The sequence below is a fragment of the Pristis pectinata genome, chromosome 37 (genome assembly GCF_009764475.1).
Source record: "Pristis pectinata isolate sPriPec2 chromosome 37, sPriPec2.1.pri, whole genome shotgun sequence".
NCBI lineage: Eukaryota > Metazoa > Chordata > Chondrichthyes > Rhinopristiformes > Pristidae > Pristis > Pristis pectinata.
The window spans coordinates 7,108,010-7,129,145 of record NC_067440.1 but is presented as its reverse complement, the minus strand read 5'-3'; the positions used below and the strand labels follow the sequence as shown (position 1 = coordinate 7,129,145).

Sequence of the window (21,136 nt, the reverse complement as noted above, 5' to 3'; positions counted from 1 at the left end):
TGGGCGACCGTCCCGTCCCCAGCGCAGTCCACCCTGGGGCAGCGCGCGCTGGGACTGAGGCTCCGACCATGCAGGAAGGATCTGAGTTGGGAGGGCCCCTCTCACCGCCAGCCAAGCGAGGTCTTGGTGCTTGCTGGTGAATCGTGAATGTTGTGCATCAGATGCAATTTGCATGTGGTGCTGCTGCAAGTCAGTAGTTTATTCCATGGCACCTGTGCATGCACGTACTTGTGCATATGAGCATGAACTGGACTTTGACAGGGTTGGGAATTGAAGACCAATCATGTGGGTGCTGCCCCTTTAAGCCACAGCCCAACCTCCCCTCCCCCTTCCCCCAGCCCCAGAGTCAGCACAATCCTGCGCAGGCGCAGTGCCGCGCAGGCCGGGCGCAGTGCGCAATAGTTTTTTTTAAAACGCCAGCCCCGCCCCCCCACCACCGCCCCTCCCCCCAGAGCGGGGCCCGTGCGCAGGCGCGGCAGGGCCGGGCTCCCGGGTGGGGCGCGGGTGCGCATGCGCGGCGGGGAGGGAAGGGAGCCGGGCCCGGGCTTGGCGCAGATGCACGTGCGCGGAGGGGAGGGAAGGGAGCCGGGCCCGGGCTTGGCGTGGGGGCGCATGCGCAGTGTGGCGGGAAGGGAGCCGGGCCCGGGCCTGGCGCAGGCGCGGAGGGGGAGTGCCGGCCACCGCGCAGGCGCTCTTGCCGCCTCCCTCCCCCCCCCTCCCATCCAAGAGGGACGGGGCTTGTGCGCAGGTCGCTTTCTGCTCGGATCCGGGGATGGTGAGTGGCGTCCATGTGGCTGGGCGACCGGCCGGCGGGGTGGCGAGGGAAGCCTGAGGACGGGACGGGGATGGGAGCCCCACCGTCCCCGGCGACGGCGGACCCCGGCATCTCTCGCCGCCTGCCCGGCCTGTGGCGGGGCCGCCCGGCTGTGGGGACGGAGTGGGACGGGACGGGGCAGGCCGCGGCCGCCATTGGGCGGTGAGGGGGACGGGGTTTTTTTGGGGGGGGAAGTGGGAATAAAATTAATTTCTGCCTGAGGTTGGATGTGAAGGGGGGAGGGGAGTGAGGGAGGGGGGTGAGTGAAGGGGGGAGGGGAGTGAGGGAGGGGGGTGAGTGAAGGGGGGAGGGGAGTGAGGGAGGGGGGTGATTGGGAGGGGGAGTGAAGGAGGGGGGAGTGAAGGAGGGGAGGGGAGGGGGGAGTGAAGGAGGGGAGGGAGGGGGGAGTGAAGGAGGGGAGGGAGGGGGGGAGTGGAGGAGGGGGGTATTCATATGGGACGGTGGGTTATTTTTTTGAGGGGGGTGCAATGACAATTTTAATTCCTCTGAAGGGGGGTTAACAGGAGTTAAATATTTTATTCTCCTTGGTGTGAGGGTTGTAGTGAGTTTGCTGGGATTTTACATTGGGGGTGAGGGTCAGGATGGGAGGGGGAAGGAATTTTTATTGGGGTGGGGGGGCTTGTTTTAAGAGGTGGCTCTGGGAGAGAGGAGAAGGAGAATTTAATCCTGGGGAAGGGGAATTTTGAGGGGGAGGTAGTATTTGGGGGGGGGTTTAATTGTGGGATGGAGTGATTTTTTTGAGGTAGGGGTGTGTGTGGGGGGGGTTAGTGCTGGGAGGGGTAGTGTTTTCTTTTGAGGGGAGGAGGTGTGTTGGGGGTTTAAATCCTGGTGAGGGATGATTTGAGGGGGAGGTGTGGGGTTTTTAATGATGTGGGAAGGGTGATTTGAAGGGGAGGTGTGGGGGGTTTTAATTTTGTGGGGAGGGATGATTTGAGGGTTGTGTGGGGGGGGGGTGGGCTTAATTGTGTGGGCAGGGATGAGAATTTGATGTGAGGTGGGTTGGTGGAGCAAGGGTGTGTCCTGAGTTTAACTCTTGGGTGAGGAGTGATCTTAAACTGGGTATAGAATGGGTTTAATATGGAGGGGCAAAGATGAGTAGGGGGAGGAATTTAATTTGTGGGGTGCAAGGTGATTTGATCTGAAGTTAAAACGTTGTATCTGGGCAGAGGGAATTTGATCTGGGTGAAAGACTGGAAATTTTGGGAGTGAATTTTAATAGTGGGCTTTAAGGTTAAGATGTAAGGTGATGGTTTGGGGTATTTTAACTTTGGGAAGTTAGTGAATGGTAATGGGGAAAAGGGGAATGAATGGGAGGGATTTTAAAATGGGGAAAACAATAGTGGAGTGTGGGAATGTAATGTCTGAACGGGTGCAGGAAAGGATTCGAGTGGGTTAAATTTAACCCATTGGTGGGAGAGATGGAATTTTGAGTGGGTGAAGTTTGTGAGCTGGGGATAGAGTAGGTGTTGGGGGGAGTAAATGGAAGGTAATGGCTGAATCTCTTTGTGGGTGCTTAGGGAAAGAGTTGAATCCTGTGGCGGAGGATGGGGACATGTCCTGTGCTCCGGGGGAGAAGATAAATGTCTTCGGGCGAGGGTTTTGGTGCAGTGAAGCAGCAGCAGCTGCTGATATATTTAGATGAGGTAGTGATGCCTACAATATTTGTGGTGTTTAGAAGTCCTTCAGTGAAATCTATAGATTTTGAACAGGCAGATGTAAATGAAGAATGTGCCATGTGGTCTGAATGCTTCATGCATGTTCTGTATGTGTCAGGTAGACTGGGTGATTGGTACATTTATTCTTGTACAGCGGTTAAAAAGGGAGTTCCTGTGGTACGGTTCAAATCCGATCGTAAGCAGAATTGTTAATGAAGTAGCAAGGATGCTGCAGCGACTGGGACTGTAACCTATTCCACTGGCCGTGTTGCATAAGATGCATTTCCCCTCAGCAAAGGGAGTAGAAACGCTTGGGGATGTGGTTAATAATGGCTCGGCTGCATGTGCTCATCGACCTGAGCTGCCCTGTTGCAGTGACTCACTGGCCCACTTCAGAGAGCATCGAGTCGAGCACTTGGCCATGCTGGGTGAGGGGATTTCCCCCTCCCAGAAGGCACCGGTTAACATTGGGAGTTTAAGATGGTCTACATTTTTGATAATCAAAAATGATTAGATGCATGGAATTTAGCTGTGTGTAGTTGTGTTGTTTGCCTTCTGGGTTTCTGACATGACATTTGTCCTGATGCAACAACAGGCCCTTCAGTCCACCATGTCTGTGCTAACCATCAAGTATCTATTGACATTAAGTCCATTTACCAGCAATCGGTCCATAGCCTTCTCGGCCTTAACAATTCAAATGCTTGTCTAGATACTAAAATGTTGAGTACCTGCCTCCTCCCTTTATTGGTTCCCCCTTCTCTACTCCAAGGAAAACGAGTGCGTTCCATCCCGGGCAATGTCCTGGTGAAACCCTCCCAAGTGCAATCTTGTCCTTTCTATAGAGTACTGACCAGAATTGTACATGATACTTTAGCTGTGGCCTATCTAATGTTTTATAAAGTTGTACCATAACCTCTTATTGTATTCCTGGCTGATGAAGGCAAGTATCCCTTAGCTGCCTTCACCACCTTATCTGTGTGCTGTCACTCCGAGGGATCAATTGAGTTCGTGGTGTACATTATGTCCTGGCCTTGTTAGCTCTCGCCTTGCACTTGTCAGGATTAAATTCCATCTGCTGTCTTCTGCCCATTTTACCAACTAATCAATATTATCCGGCATCTTAAGAGGATCTTCCTTGCTATCAGTCATCTGCAAACTGACTAATCGTACTCCCTACATTCCTATCCAAATTATTAATGTATACAACAGTAAGGATCCCAGCACCGTTTCTAGTGGTATTCCACTGGTCAGACTTCCGATCACCCTCTGCCCCCTATTACCAAGCCAATTTTGGATCCAATTTGCCAACTTGCCCTGGATCCTCTGGGCTTTAACTTTTAGGGCCAGCCTCACATCTGGAGCCATGTCAAAGGACTTAATGAAGTCCATGTAGACTACATCAGCCATACTGCTCTCATCAATACACTGTTACCTGTTCAAAAAGCAAACTCGCATAAATTGGTATCTGAAACTGGAGGGCATGGGCCCATAGTAAAGGATGAGGTCTAGAGGGAATCGGAAGAATTGACTATCGCCCAGAGGATGGTCAACATTTGGAACACAGTGCTTGAGGGGTCAGTGGAGGCAGAGGCTCTCGGAACATTTAAGTATCGTGATGAGCACTTGAATCACCGAGGTATAGAAAGCTAAGGACCAATTGCTGGTAAATGGGATTTGTGTAGATGGACATATTGGGTTGAAGACGGTATGACTCAGTTGATGGGCAGACGGAGACAAAACTATGCCGAGCATCTTTGATTAATCAAATTTATTGTCATGGACATACATACCCAGGGTATAAATGCCGTAGAACATTACAGAACAGGCCATTCGGCCCACAATGTTGTGCCGACATTTTATCCTGCTCTAAGATCTATCTAACCCTTCCCTCCCACATAGTCCCCCATTTCTCTATCATTCATGTGTCCGAGTCTCTTAAATATCCCTAATGTATCTACCCCACGACCTCTGCTGGCAGTGCGTTCCATGCACCCATCACTGTGTCAAAAAAAAACACTTGACCCTGACATTCCCCTTGTATCTTCCTCCAAATCACCTTAAATTATGTCCCCTCATGTTAGCCACTGTTGCCCTGGGGAAAAAAGTCTCTGACTGTCCACTCGATCTATGCCTCTTGTACACCTCTATCAAGTCACCTCTCATCCTTCTCCTCTCCAAAGAGAAAAGCCCTAGCTCGCTCAACCTATCCTCATAAGACATGCTCTCCAATCCAGGTAACATCCTGGTAAATCTCCTCTGCACCTTTTCTAAAGCTTCCACATCCTTCCTATAATGAGGCGACCAGAACTGAACACAATACTCCTAGTGTGGTCTGACCAGAGTTCTATAGAGCTGCAATGTTACCTCGTGGCTCTTGAACTCAATATCCCGACTAATGAAGGTCAACACTCCATATGCCTTCTTAACAACCCTATCGACCTGCGTAGCAACCTTGAGGGATCTGTAGACGTGGATCCCAAGATCCCTCTGTTCCTCCACACTGCTAAGAGTCCTGTCATTAACCTTGTATTCTGCCTTCAAATTCGATCTCCCAAAGTGTATCACTTCACACTTATCCGGGTTGAACTCCATCTGCCACTTCTCAGCCCAGCTCTGCATTCTATCAATATCCTGTTGTAATCTACAGCAACCTTCTACACTATCCACAATACCACCAACTTTTGTATCATCAGCAAACTTACTAACCTACCCTTCCACATCCTCATCCAAATCATTTTATAAAAATTACAAAGAGCAGGGGTCCCAGAACAGATTAGTGCAGAACACCACTGGTCACCAACCTCCAGGCAGGATACGCTCCATCTACCACTGTCTTCTATGGGTGAGCCAATTCTGAAATCACACAGCCAAGTCCCTGGATCCCATGCCTCCTGACTTTCTGAATAAGCCTTCCATGAGGAACCTTATCAAACGTCTTACTAAAATCCACGTAAACCATATCCGCTGCTTTGTCACATCCTGAAAGAATTCAATCAGGCTCGTGAGGCATGACCTGCCCCTCTCAAAGCCATGCTGACTGTCCCTAATCAGCCTATGCTTCTCTAAATGCCCATAAATCCTGTCTCTAAGAATCTTCTCCAGTAATTTGCCCACCACTGAAGTAAGACTCACTGGTCTGTAATTCCCAGGGTTATCCCTACTCCCTTTCTTAAAGGAACAACATTTGCCACCCTCCAATCATCTGGTACTACTCCTGTGACCAGTGAGGATGCAAAGATCATTGCCAAAGGCGCAGCAATCTCTTCCCTTCTCGTAATAACCTTGGATATATCCTGTCTGGCCCCGGTGACTTATCTATCCTAATGAAATTACCTTTTTGTTGCAGCAGTACAGTACATTACACATGACAGACAAATTACAGACTGAAAGTAACATAAATTATACATAATTTGCACAACAAAGTATGAAAATGAACATAATATTAGTGCAAGTTGAGGGAAATATAGTCTGAGTTTTAATTAGGAATTTTTCAGGTGGGTTCAAGAACCTGACGGCAGTGGGGAAGAAGCTGTTGTTGAACCTTGAGGTGTGGGTCTTCAGGCTCCTATGGCTCCTGCCTGATGGCGGTGTCGAGAAGAGGGCACGGCCCGGATGGTGGGGGGGTCCCCGATGATGCATGTCGCCTTCCTGCGACATTGTCTCTTTGTAAGATGTCCTCGGTGGAGGGGTACCCATGAATGAACTGGCTTTTCCAACCGTGGGGTATCCTGTTCCTCAAATCCTTCCCTATATTAAATTCACAGGCCTATAATTACCCAGTTCCTCGCTGCTACCCTTGAATAAGGGTGCCACATTTGTGTCCTTCAGTCATCTGGCACCTCACCTGTGGCCAGCAAAGACATGCTTAGACATCTAAGAACCTTTTCAAGAATATATTCTAGATTTTCAAACCCCACTGCACCAACCCCCCCCCCCCCCCCCCAACCTTAAAAGAGAAGTGTTAATTTATGATCTTTCTTGTGTCTTGGCTGCTGCTTTGGTCCATAATTGGTCTCTTGCTCTTTCCCATATTACCCTTTTGCCCTTAATGTATGCATAAAATGTTTTGGGATTTTCCTTAAATTTTCTTAGAAGTCTCGTACCTCCATTTTAATGGTCATGTGCTCTAGACCTCTCACCCTTGCCATACTCTCAATACTTTGGGATTTTTCTTAATCTTGTCCACCAGTGATATTTTCCCCTCCTAATTTTAAGTACCCCTCTGCACTTTCTGTATGGCCAAAGGGCCTCCCCTTGGTTTCTAGTTCTCTATACTTGCCCTGTGCTGTTTTTTTAATCCAGCCTTTGACATCCAGGCTTCCTGGGACCTGCTGTCTGCACTGTTCACCTTATGGGACCATATTGGCCCTGAACCTGCATCTTCTAATGCAGGCTTGCCTAAAGGAACTGCTCCCACTCTACTTTTGACAGATTGGCATTCAAATTGGTCTTCTCTCCTTCCCACCCCCATTTCCTCTTGCTGTTCAGGGTTTTAATTTCATATCCTTTTTCATAACTACCTTGAAACATGGTTATGGTCACTGTCTCCTGACATTTCCCCCCACCCTCAGATGTAGACAACTACTTTGGATTTAAATGCTGTTGGCTGTAGCAGAGTGAGAAATCATGCCCAAGTTGGCACATTGCAGGTTTGAGCCACACATGAAGTAACATCCAGACTAATACTTCATTACCAGTTTTGAGAAAGCAATGCACTGTTCTGGGTGAGAAGTTAAACTGAAGCACCTTTGGGATGAATAGCATTTGAAGAGCAGGAAAGTCCTCCCGGGTGTCCTTCTGGATTTCATACATTGACACAGATGTGCCTTAAAGTTTGGTAAAATGATTTGAGACTGAGAGAACTGCAAGTGAAACCAAACCCGTTTGTCTTTCAGTGATCAGTTCAATAGATGTAGTGATGCAAAATGTCATGTGGATTTCGGCACTTGACTGAAATCCTGCTGCTGCCCTGTGGGGACAATTCTGAATACTGGTTCTTGCCCTTATTGCTCTGTTACTTGTAATGGTTCTACTTGCAGGTGGGAAATTAAACTGTATAAGGCATGGAAATACAAGAAACTTCACCTATCACCTCCTAGCTTCTGACATCATTCCCACTCTTCCTTCCTCCTCCCCCCCCCCCCCCCCCCCACCCCCACAAACCTGGATCCACCTATCACCTGCCAGCTTTTACTTCACCCCTCCCCTCCACCTTTTTATACTGGCTATCTCCCCTTTTCCAATTCAGATGAAGGTCCTCGATCTGAAACATCGACTGTCCAGTTCCCTCCGTAGATGCTGCCTGACCCGCTGAGTTCCTGCAGCGCATTTGTATAACATGTTTGGTGACGTTGGGGAGAGTATAACGACTGTTCAGAGGTTATACCCTTCGGGGTGGACTGAAGAAGCTGAACCCTTTCTCTAGAAAAATTTGAATAGATCATTGAAGGGGTTTGACTGGACTCTTTATCGTTCCTGGGGAGGTCAAGATGATACAGCACTTTTGTTTCTAGCAGGATGCGTTGATAATTAATCCGGAGAGGAACTTGGGGGAACATTGGTGAGATCCCTCCACCTCAAGTGTCTACAATATATTTTGGGGGAGGCAAAAGTATATTACATAAAAATGAAATAGTGGCGAAGGGGAGGTTTGGAGTATATGGACTGACCTGTGTGATCCAACAAATACAAATATTTTAGTGAGGCTAATGTGGCGGACTGTTGTATTAGACTCTTTAGGATTTTTGTTTTCAAACAATGCAGAGGAGAGACCTTGGATGTCTGGTTGTTTGGAAATTTTAATGAGAAATGTGGAGGACATGGTAAAAATGCTATAAAAATGTTTCTTCCTGGGGCAGGAGTATAGAAAGTGCCATGTAATAATTCTCTATCTTAGACAGCAGCAGATGCTGGGTTGAGTTGCAAGCACCAGATAGGAAAAGAATTGATGCCAACAATTTTATCAGCCACAGTCTGAATGGTGGAGCACACTGAAGGGCACCTACTCCTCCTGCTTGTTCTTTGGACCCAGTTTGGTTTGCGTGGTTTGTTCATGATGCAATTTGGTATTTAAATCAGAATGAAGGGTCCATGCAGGCCCTACAGACAGCGCTGAGAGAATGACCAGTCCATTTAGGAGCCAGTGATACTTCCAAATGTGTAGTGTACTCTTGGCCTGGGTTGGGTACTAGGGGTCCCTGATGTACAGCTTTGATGTCCCACCCAGAATGTTTGGGATTCCAAGTTGCCAGAGTAGAGTAGAATATTGCTTCTGAGTAACTAGTTGGTGGATGATGTCATGTGAACTCTGGCACAATCCTACCATTAAACAGTCCAATTTAAGCTTTTATTTCAAAACACAAATAGAAACAGTAGCTGCTTTGCTCTGCTGTATTTTTACCTCTGCGTCACTTTCCAGTCTCCCTTGATCGTTCCATAATACCCAAAAACTTGTTGGTCTTCAGCGTACGTAGCTTGCGTGCCTGCAGCCATCTTGGAGCATCATCCAAATGAAATTGTCTGTTGAGAATGGCTAGGCCTTAAGACCATGACCCCTGGACACCCCATCCAGGGTACTGGTCAAACCGGCATCTATCCTGTCAAGCCCCATCAGGGTAGCTTATTGCTCTAACTATCGGAGTAGGGTTCCAGTTTCCTAAATATCTCGGATTATTTCTTCCCCCTGCCCACCCTGGCAAAATTGCCAGGTGGGCTTTTGTTACATTCCCTCAATTGCAAGTGTATTTTTATGTGGGTAGGGAGACCAGACCTGTACAGTTCCAAGTGCAAAGCTCTATGATTATAGGATGTGTTTACTCTCGTGCTTAAGTGCTCTTGTAATACTGTTTGTCTTACTAATCAATTGCTGTACCTGAGTGTTATGTGGTTCATGTACAAGGACACCCTGGTACCTCTGGTTGACGACCTCTTGTCATTTTTAAAATATTGTATTTTCCATTGTTTTTCTGCCAAGGTGCGCTACTGCTCATTTACTCGCACCTCTCACAGTTACACAGCTTTGCATCACAGCAAACTTGGATATATTAAACTTGATCACCAGGAGAAATGAGGCCATTTGGCCCCTCGTGCCTGCTGCACCATTCAATAAGATCACGGCTGATCTGTTAACCATAATGTCACTTTCCTGCACTAACTGCATTGATCCATCTTGAATATACTGAGCCTCTGCAGCCAGCTTCACTCCCTCCCAAATGAAGAAATTTCCTGCCCATCCTGAATAGCTGACCCCTTTGGGAGAAACTCCTTGCTTCTGGATGCCCAGACTAGGAAGACATGATCTGCGCGTTTACTGTTAAGCCCCTTAATTTTTGCACGTTTCAATGTGATCATCTCTCATTCTTTGGTGTCCAGGCAAGTTAATGTCCAGACAAACTGTTTTGGTGAACCACTGCATTCACTCTTTCCTGTGGCAAGGAGAGCACACGTTGACATGGTATTCCAGCTGTGGTCTGGCATAAATCACTGATTTGAATTGTGAACAGCTAGCATCTTGCTACCAGCAATTGGTTCCCCACTAGTCAGTGTACTGGCCTGTTTATTCCTACTGTTTTCTTTCAGAACCATTTCTTAATCTCTACCAGCATGTTACCCTAAATACACATGCTTTGATTTTGTTTAATAATCTGTGTTGCAACTTGGAAATCCTTCTGAAATTCTATATGCTCTCTAGTCCCAGTTTGCCCTTGACTATTTCCATTCTCTCTCAAATAATGAGATGGGGTTAGAGTGGGCCTGGAATTATGAGAGAGAAGTCATATCTGACGTGGGCTTTTAAGTGCTCTGTTACCGATTTGTTAATACATTCTAATGTTTTCCCAGGTACTGACGTCAGTGTAAAGTTTTTGACAAAGTTTCATTGGCGTGTGTCTGTTGGGAATGCAGTGCAGATTCCATCAGGGGAGCAGCTTAGCCGGGTTGTAGGTTGATGGGCACCAAGGGCTCACCGGTCTTGTCTCTCTCTGCAGCATCGTACGACCGGAAACTCAAAGATGGCAGACCCTGCTGATATAGATTTCACAACCGCTCACTCCGGGGCTTCCACCACCTTCCCTATGCAGTGCTCCGCTCTGCGCAAAAATGGCTTCGTCGTGCTGAAGGGGCGCCCGTGCAAGATCGTGGACATGTCGACCTCCAAGACAGGCAAGCATGGCCACGCCAAGGTAAGGATGAGGAAGCTGCCTGCTGGGGTGAAGTTGTCTTCCCCCGTGACCATCTTAACCAATACACAGTCACAATCCCATGCCGGCCCTTCAATCCCCGCTGACCTATAATGGCTCCCAGTATGACAGCACGTTCTTTGTGAAACCCTGTGTATCCTTGGGTGTGGTGAGGCTCCCTGGCTTCCATCTCCAGTTCTGCGACCCTTGACATCTGTTCTTTCAAGTCTGGCTCAAGCATTTGATTTCCATTGCCCTAGTCACCCCAGCCCCCACTATCTCCTTAGGTGATCATAACTTGAGCTGTTGAGATCCTAAACTCTGGGACTTTTCCTGATACTTTTTATTTTGGTCCTTAAGTCTTAAGTGGCTGAAAGCCTGACTTCATGGACATGAAGGAAATGTGCTGCTGTGAGACAGCGCAGTCAAAATAATCCCCACTAATTTTTCCCATAACTTTATCTCCCCATATTCCCAACAAGTTTTGCTGCGTTGTTCAATGAAAAACACGATGCTGCTGGAGGAACTCAGCAGGCCAGGCAGCATCCGTGAAAAAGAGCAGGCAGTCAACATTTCAGGTCAGGACCCTTTTTCAGGACTGACTGCAGGCTTTTCTCCACGGATGCTGCCTGGCCTGCTGAGTTCCTCCAGCATCGTCGTGTTTTTCATCTAGATTCCAGCATCTACAGTCCTTTGTTTCTCTTGCTACTTTGTTCCATGTTTTTTCCCACTAGATTCCAGCTAGTGTCTAAAACAAAAAAAACCACAATGTATTGGAAAACAAGATGCGTTGAATTTATGACCACACATTGCCCACGTAAATCTCATCACGTGCTTGCCCGTTCTTACCTTGCCTGTTCTGTTGCTCCTAGGTTCACTTGGTGGGCATTGATATATTCACCTCAAAAAAGTACGAGGATATCTGTCCTTCCACCCATAATATGGACGTGCCCAACATCAGAAGATGTGACTATCAGGTAAGGTCATTGAGAGCCAGAGTTCTGGAGATTGTGCTAAGAACTATGGCTAGACTTAAGTTTGACTGCAGTGTTGTCACTCCCCCTGCCACCACCACCTCCTCCACCAACCCCCCCCCTCCCCCCCCATGACATTCTCCACCTTTCTGCCTTTTTACCCCTTCCCCACCCACCCCTTCAGTTCCGGGCTGACTTTGTGCAGAGTAAAACTCTGAATCTGCCATCCAGTCATTTGGAAATGGAAATTCCTGATGGTTTGGCATCTCTGATTCACAGGGGTCCTGTTTCCTGCTCTACCTTCAAACTCACTGGGTTTGCTGGAAATGTTGTTATCCTGCTGCGTAGGCATCTTTAATAATTAGAAGTGTGGGTGATACGAGCACCAGCCCAATAGCCTGGAAAATCCAGTCTGTCACTAACTTCCAAGGATGCTGGGTTGTCGGTTTTGTTGTACCATGTTTGCCCTCATCCCTTAACAGGTAACAATCTTGGGTCATACATTAACAGGATGCCTTGGCATCAATGGCCACATGCAGGACTTCAGAACAACACTTGAAGTGTTTTCCATCTTCATTCCCAATGGGCTGGCTCTCATTGACTCTGCTTCCTTGACCTATATCTGTGATCCAAACACAGTGATGTTTCTCCTGGTTCCTTTGTTCCTCAATAGAATTGCATCTTAATGTCCAGAGTCACAGTCTTGGCATGGATATGGAGCCCTTCAGCCTATGTCCACACTGACCATCCCCCTTCCATTTGAATCTTCTTGGTGATTCAAGTGCTCATCCAGATGCTTAAATGTTGAGTTGCAGATTGCAACCACACTGGGTAGGAGGTGGTGGGGAGAATTCTGATCTTTAACCCTCCTGCTTGTACCCTTTAGGCATTCCCATTAATGGGGGAGGGGGAAATTTTCTCACCATCCATTGTATCCACCACACCCCACTGCCTGCAAGACTGCTGGGACGAGAATTAATTGGTCCTTGTGTCCTTCTTGTAGTCTGGTGACTCCAGACTCCAGCCTTTGGTCGAGTTGTACTGTAACCTCCCTGCACTTGAATTCTGCACCCTGACAGAAGGTTAGGATCCTGTACAACTTCACCTTGCCTGCACTGCCACCTTCAGAGGTCTTTGAACTTGTACTCCTCAGTACTCCTTGGCCCCTACATTTGTGCGTGTCCTATGCTTAGTTTCCAAATCACATCCCAGTTAGTGGGATTAAATTCCATTTGCCATTACTCTGCCCAATTTCACCAGCTGGTAATTATTACGTAAGCTAAGACTCTCCTTGCTATCATGCCATCTACCCTACCCAATTATGCTTGGAATTTACTCAACTCGGAACATGACCTACTACAATCTGGTGTCTCTACCTCAAGAATTAAAGCAGCAAAGTTAAAATACCCAGCTGCAACTTGCCAACTACACTCGCCACAAGCCTCCCAGGGGCTTTTGCTTGAGTTCATTATAAGCCTTGAGTCCAAATCTCTGCTTTGATTCCAGCCAAGGTCCATGCATCCATTCTGGTGTAGTGCCCTGATGTGTTCACAGTGCTCCACGTGTGATCTAACCTGGGCCTTGTATATCTGCACATCTGGTCCCCTATGCCATAGATGGAAAGACGGTTTTCAGCAGGCATGGGATTTTAATCTATGTGCAAAGACCATCAAAACTTTGAGTGGGAAGAATTTGGTAGGTCAAATATGATGGCAGAGTATAGTATTAATGGTAAGACTCTTGGCAGTGTGGAGGATCAGAGGGATTTTGGGATCTGAGTCCATAGGATGCTCAAAGCAGCTGCACAGGTTGACTCTGTGGTTAAGAAGGCGTACGGTGTGTTGTCCTTCAACAATCGTGGAATTGAATTTAGGAGCCGAGAGGTAGTGTTGCAGCTATTACAGGATCCTGGTCAGACCCCACTTGGAGTACTGTGCTCAGTTCTGGTCACCTCACTATAGGAAGGATTTGGAAACCATAGAAAGGGTGCAGAGGAGATTTACAAGGATGCTGCCAGGACCAGGATTGGGGAGCATGCCTTATAAAAACAGGTTGAGGGAACTCGGCCTTTTCTCCTTGGAGCGATGGAGGATGAGAGGGGGGGACCTGATAGAGGTGTATAAGGTGATGAGAGGCATTGATCATATGGATGGTCAGAGGCCTTTTCACCAGGGCTGAAATGGTTGCCACAAGAGGTCACAGGTTTAAGGTGCTGGGGAGTAGATATAGAGGAGATGTCAGGGGTAAGTTTTTTTACTCAGAGTGGTTAGTGCGTGGAATGGGCTGCTGGTAACGGTGGTGGAGGCGGATACGATAGAGTCGTTTAAGAGACTTTTGGATAGGTACATGGAGCTTAGAAAAATAGAGGGCTATGGGTAAGCCTAGTAATTTCTAAGGTGGGGACATGTTCGGCACAGCTTTGTGGGCTGAAGGGCCTGAATTGTGCTGTAGGTTTTCTATGTTTCTAAGAATAATTATCTCGTCAGTCAAGCTTGGTAATCAAACTAGCAATTTAAAAAATGTTGGAAACACTCGGATCAGGCAGCATCTGTGGAGGGAGAAACAGTTAATGCTTCAAGCTGGAAACCCTCTTGTTCAAAGTGGGAAGTAAACTGGTTTTCAGTAGCAAGAGAAGATGGGGGAAACCTTTCTTTCAATGAGTAACAACACTGCAGCTAATGGCAGCTTGATTTCATTCACATTTTCTGCAGGCATCTTCTTTTTAGCATTGTAGGAGGAGCTGCTCTGCTTTTAATGGGAAATGTTCTGCAGTTGTTTGTTCTTGAGCATATTGACGTTACTTGCCCTAACCCAGGCGGCCCCCTCTGCCTGTAACTCATCGCTTCACAACATCAATTGAACATGAACACAATAAGAGTAAGCTCCTCTAGCCTGTCCTGCCTTTTGGGGTGGTCGACTTCAGACCTCAATTCCTCCTGTTGGGCCAGTTCCCCATAGTTCTCAAGTCTCCGTTCTTTCAGATGCATTTACCTTGACTTTAAATCTAATGATCTAGCCTCTACAACTATCTGCCATGGAATTCCAGAGAGTTGGTGCCCTCAAAGAAATTTCTACATACCTTGGTTTGTAGATCACCCCTTGAAACCGTCCCCCATTGTCTGAGGCTCCCCCACTCATGAAAACATCTCAACATCGACCCTGCCATGCCCCATCGCGTTCTTGTATGTCTCAATAAGATTGTGCTTTTTGTAACTCCGAAGAATACAAACCCAGCCCCTCTCGATGGGGCAGCCCACTTGCCCTGGGGATTAGCCTGTTCACTCTTCATTGGGTTGCCTGCACTGCTACCACATCCTTGGGTAAGAGGACCAAATTGTTATTGTGGGGGGGGGAGAGTCAATCTGAGCTCTTGTTTCTGGGTGGAGAGGTTTCACACGCAGTCTCTCTTTACTTTAGCTGGTCGAGATTCAAGATGGCTACCTTTCTCTCCTGAGTGACAGCGGGGAGCTGCGTGAGGATTTGAAACTTCCTGATAATGACCTAGGAAAGGAGATTGAGCAACGTTACAACCAAGGGGACGAGACACTGGTGAGTATCAGCTTGTCTGTCTGTAGTTTGTTTTTTTTTTTGGCTGATGGCTTGGTGCTAACACCAAGCTCCATTTTGTAGCTTGGTGTCATTGGGTGGTGGATTGGATTGGCTGCAGGTGATGGTCAAATGCAAGAAACTACTTTGGGTGTGGCACTTCACTTCCTGTTCAATGTGGCCTTTCAAGCAACCAGCATACTGCTCCCCCACTGTCTCCCCTTCCTTACTTGACTCCCACCTTCCTCTCCTATCAGATTCCACCAGCTTGCAGTCCTTTATTGCCTCCACCCGTCACCTCCCAGTCACTATTTTCACTCTCCCCCTCCTCACTTGGATCCACTTGCCAGCTCTTGTTCTACCCCTTCCCCCTCACTCTATACTGGCTATCTCCCCTCTACTCTCTGTCCAGATGAAGGGTCTCGACCCGAATCGTCGACGGTCCACTTCCCTCCACAGATGCTGCCCGACCCGTTGAGTTCCTCCAGTGTCTGCAGTCTCTCGTCTCGCAACGGCATGTCCTCGCTGTATGTGGGATGGGTGACCTTGGTAGCTGCGGTGTTGCTGGCTCTTCAATGGGGTCACTGTGGGGAGGAGACTGGTTCTTGAGCAGCAATTGAGTTGAGCTTGTATGACTGAAGAAACTGGGGCCGATTGGCACTTGAGGCCAGCATCAACTGGATGGGCCAAATGGCAGCCACCTACTCTGCTCGATGCTTTGGGTTTACTGATGCACTCAATGACTGAATAGGGCTGTTAAACCTGTCAACCACGTACTTAGGAAAGCCACAGTCACACGAAGAGCACGTCAGCTCCACACAGACAGCACCAGAGGTTGGGACTGAGCACTGACTGCTGCTCAGATGAGGCTACAAATAAGCTTTAAGCCGTTGCATAGGAGTGCAGTGTGTATGATGGTGGCTTCATTACATGGGTGCAGCTATACTTGTCAGCTGACATCATTTGCCTCTCCACCTCCCCCCTCTTCATCCCCTTTTGCCCCAAACCTAAAAATCCCCACATTGCCTGCACTCCACAATGTTTCAAGGTGGTTGTCTGGGTCCTGTTCAAATGCCAGATACAGAAGACCTGAAGTATATGGGGCTGCTCCATGCTGTTTAGTCTGTTGGTCTCTCGAGCAGCCTGAATTGTCAAATGCTGCCTTATTTTGTGCTAAACACCACTGTCTATTCCCCAGATCACTGTCATCAGCGCCATGAATGAAGAATGTGCTATTGGTGTCAAGATGATGAGCAAGTAACTGCACATAGGTTGGTACCTGGGGGATGGTCGTTGCCAGATAGTGTTTGGAAATAGTGGAGATGCCTCCCTCTCAAAAAGCCATGTAGCCACCAGATATTCCCAGAAAGAGGTGAATTTAACCCTGGTGTTGTGGCCGGATGATGATTATTACCTTAATGTGACTTGCTGTTCGCATATCTGTTTTCTGCAGAAGCCAGGGCTGTAATAAGCAATTTGGAGCTCCTGGAAGGCACTTTATGCCTCTCATGTAGTCACTTGTATGACCTGTTCCTGCATTAAATGACCAACCAGTGATCTCGATTCTATCACTGACCCACACCCTCAGGATAACTTGCAGCAGCCAATTAACCCCCCCCCCCCCCCCCCCCCGCCCGTTGTTGGGATGTGGGAGGGAGCACCCGTGGGGGAGGAGAACCCATGTGGTCACAGGGAGAAGATGCAAACTCCACACACTGCCAGAGGTTGGGGTCGAACCTGGGTCTCTGGTGCTGTGAGGCAGTGACTCCACCTGCTGATTTTATTACTTAATAGAATTTGCATAAGCACTGAGCAAGAAACACTCCAATAAAGGTATTTAAGATGCTAAACTTGGGTCCCTGTTGTGCTGTGTGGATGCACAAGGTCCTGCAGTCATTGCTTAAGAAGCACACAAGTATTATCCTGCTCAATATTTCACCTTCCGATCTAAAGTAGACCCTGGAGTCATTATCAAATGACTTGACAGTCCCTATTCCCGCTTTACAACAGCAGCTCGGCAATAAAGATATCTTTAAAATGTCTTTTTTTTTAATGGGATGTGAAAGGTGCTATGGAAATGCACACCCTCATCACTTTTCCTCCTTTTCTGCAGGATACAGCTTCTGGTGAAGCCACCCAGGCCTGAGCTATGGGATTGGAAAACCTTTTATTTCATCAAGAATGCAACAAAAGTATAATTTAAAAAGGAAAAAAAAACACAAAAAAAATGCAAGCGAACACTAACTTTATTTCGGAACCCCTGGGTCGCCACCATCCCTTCAGCAAACCCCACCCCACCACACCCCCACCCCACTCTCAAATCTCCAACCAGTCAAACATTTTGTTTTGGACCCTGGACTGAATATTCGCTGCTTCATGGAGGCTCGGCAAGGTCAGTGGGTGTCTTCCCCTCTCCGGACAAGGCGACAGCGTCAGTGATGCTCTCCCTCTTCCTCCTCCCCATGACATGGTAACCATTCCCCACCACACCTGAAGAACGGAGGAAGGCCTTACTGGCTTCCTATCACGGGCTCTGTCATCATCCTTTTACTCTGTGCAGGTTGAACTATTCTCTCTGGCCGCACAAGAGTGTCTGGCTGCTTTGTGTGGTGGTTGTGCTGTTTCTGTGAGGGGAGGCGTGTGGGACGATGTCTTTTTTTTGTTTATTCTGCCACTTTTTGAATAGAAGACCTATCTTTGATTCTTTCTCGAGCCCTGTAAGGTTATTGGATCTGAACTGCAGACAGCAAGTGCAGTTGAAATAAAGTCCATTTAAAGTGCGTCACTCCTGCACAGTCAATGTTTGTCTGCATTAACCTGTTTGAAGCGGTCGGAGATAGTGAGGCAGAGTGTTTGGGGGAAGTCTATATTAATAAGCTGCAGGGAGGAAGAATTTTGATTTAACAGTAATTTCTTAAAAGGGCAATGCCACTGTGTCCAGGCACGTGTAAGATGCACTTGAGAGGTATTGATTGTACCACTTCAAAGGGGCAATTAGTCTTTCATTTTGCTCTCCCTTGCCTGATGCTGAGACTTGAGTGCCGCACAAGAGTTTTGAGGGGAAGTGGGCTTCTTCCTGGGACCACCCCTCCCAAATCTCTTTCACTGCTCTTATTTTCTGTTTGCAAACGGCTTGAATTGCTCTCAGACCACCGTGGGGCTGCTCCTCTGAGTTGCCTGCGTGGTTCTATAGATGAGAACGCGGTGCTCCCTCCGTTCTGCCCTGCCCCAGGTCCACAGGCAGAGTCATTGCCTTAGCCGCATCCACCACACCCCCTGCCCCTTCGCAACCACTTGGAGAAGAGGGGTTGGTACAATGGATTGTGTGATATATTATTTGTTGTAAGATGTTTAATCAAAGTCAAGGAAAATAGAGCCACCTGACATGGTGTTGCAATTGTCTTAAATCATGTTGCCTCTAAACAAATGGCACCGCTTTCTTTTTCCCCTGGTGACAATCCCCATTTTAATGGTTTCAAGAATTTTAAATTTCAGAAACTTTAGTTCTGTACATGCGTAAACACAGCTTGATTCTACTGCGTTAAAGGAAAAAAAAAAGCACCAGTTGTTTTGTGCCCTGGAATTTTTTGAGGTTTGTGTGGTTTTACGTGTGTCAGAGGTTTGTGAAGATGACTGCGAAGCTTTTTCAGGTGCCTGTGTGGCTAGCTTCCACTACACTGTGGCTACCCAGAAACCTGGACTCGGTGGCCACAGTCGGCCGCCGCTTGTAACCTTTCACCTTATTACTCGCAATGCCTGACTCCAGCAGTAAAGGGGGATGCAGAGGATCTAACCTTACTCTGAATAACATGCAAACCAGTTTAAATAAAGTTAACTTACAAAAAGTAACTTGTTTTTTTTATTGCACATAATACAAAAGATGGTCTCCAGAGGTGCCACAATTTACATCCTCGTTGGTTTAAAATCTGGTGCATGTCCACCCCAGCTCCCTATTTGCTTGGTCCTATTAACAATCAATTTGCTGAATGTCTTTTCAAAACAGCAGGTGGTAGTGCTGCTGTAGCAATGCTCCAGAGAGGTGGGTTCAATCTTGTTCATGTGGGGTTGGTGTTCTCACTATAGCAGTGTGGGTTTCCTCTTGTGTCGCGGAGCTGTGCAGGTTAATGGACCTGTAAACTGTCCCCTTCTGTGGTCCAGTTATAGAATGTGGGGAGAGTGGGTTACAGGGAGAGGATTTCTCTGTGAGCCAGCAGAACATGCTGGTTGAAATGACTTTTCCTGTCAGTACAGTCTGAAAGAGATTTACTAGCCTAGTCCCAAGCACGAGAGGCTCGTCCAGTCACAAACAGCTGAAGAAATTAGATCTGTATTCTTTGGCAGTGGGAAGAATGGGGGGTAACTATTGAAACAAAGTCCTGAAATAGGTGGGACGGGGTAGATGAGATGGTTTCCCTGGTGGGACAGTCTAGAATGAGAGGATAGTTTTAAATAACCACCCTGGTACCTCAAAGCTGAGGTGTTTTGGAACTTCTCCCCAGAAGGATTTGGAGACCAGATCTCTGGGGGTATTTGAAGAGGAAGTAGATACATTTTTGAAGTGAGGGAGGCCTGTGGGGAACTAGCACAGAAGAGATGAGGCTTGGGGTAGGCCAGGGTTGAGGGGCTGAGTAGCCACCCTCTGCTCCTATCTTCTATCAGCCATTAAGATTGGGGGAAATTACCCAGTCAGCCTCCCCCCAGTTGGGAAGTAGATTGTTGCAGTTAGCAGGCCGCAATGGAATTCCAGTGCTGTCTGCATCCCCCTCCTCTAGGACTTTGCCTGCCTTTGAATCCCACCTGTTGCCTCTGGATTTGCCTTTGACTACAAACAAGGCGGAAGTGGACACTTCAGCCCACCTGGTCCTTGCTGCCAGAGTTCTTAGCTGTCCCAGTGTTACTCGTGAGCACTCGGTCCATAGCCTTCCAGGCCTTGGTTAAATGCTTATGAAATGCGCGAGTACCTGACCCTACCGTGTCCTTGGGCAGTGCAATCCAGAATCCAACCACGCTGGGTGAAAAAATTCCCACCAAGATCTCTATGATCTAAATATTCCTGTCAAGACCCTAGCAATCTCTTCTATCTGTGATCCATCTCACCAGGTCCAGGGCACGTATCCATCTTACAGATCACCAAGGCATTTACTACCTCTTCTAAAGCTAATCTGTTCCAACATTTCACTTCCCGCCCCCCCCCCAAACCAATTCTCAAGGTCACTGACTCCACCTCGGTCCGCTTAGCAGCCAATCGACGTTTGGGATGGGGTTGCAGAGTAACAGAATTAGCTTCACCCATGACTGGAGATATCAACTTTCGTCTTGCGGACTTGCATTTCAACTATCCGTCTGCTAGAGGAGGCGATTGAGGCAAGTACATTTAAAAGGCATTTGGACAGGTCCTTGGGTAGGAAAGGCCAAATACAGGCAACTGGGATTAGCATGGATGTGTTGGGCCTAAAGGCCTGTTTCTGTCTTGTACAACTCTATGAGAACAAAATGGACACATTAAGGTCTCAACATTTTCCCTTAAAGTACATTTGTGATTCCAGTCTTTATTCCCAAAAATACACGGCTTGAGAGCAGATCTAATCCAGCACTATTGATAGCAAGTTACTCACAAAGGAAGGAGCGGCACTTGTGGGAAATCAAACGTTTCCACGTTACAGGTATGTCAACGTTGCACACTCCCAGGGAGAAGCAGGCATTGAGTGAAGCTCCTTCTACACTGTCCAGTTACACACGCCCAGGGCACGTTCATCACAGGTTAGGCACAGAGTAAAGCTCCCTCTACACTGTCCTGCCACACGCTCCCAGGGTAGGGACAGCAGGGGTTAGGCACAGAGTAACACTCCCTCTAATTCTGGCTCAGCAAGGTGCCCAAGTCCAATCCTACACTTGTGTTGAGCCATTTTCTTTCAGGATCCCTGAGCAAAAAAAGCCAATTCATCATCG

The 21,136-nt window shown here is 47.7% G+C and overlaps 1 protein-coding gene across 1 annotated transcript; it reads left to right on the top strand.

Moving 5' to 3' along the window:
• The first annotated feature begins 662 nt into the window (after positions 1-662).
• Positions 663-17,967, top strand: LOC127586675 (eukaryotic translation initiation factor 5A-1-like). Its single transcript, XM_052044797.1, has 6 exons — positions 663-775; positions 10,476-10,670; positions 11,540-11,644; positions 15,059-15,190; positions 16,386-16,458; positions 17,301-17,967. The coding sequence occupies exons 1-5, from the start codon at positions 773-775 to the stop codon at positions 16,446-16,448; spliced, it is 498 nt and encodes a 165-aa protein (XP_051900757.1). The 5' UTR covers positions 663-772; the 3' UTR covers positions 16,449-16,458; positions 17,301-17,967.
• Positions 17,968-21,136: the final 3,169 nt, after the last annotated feature.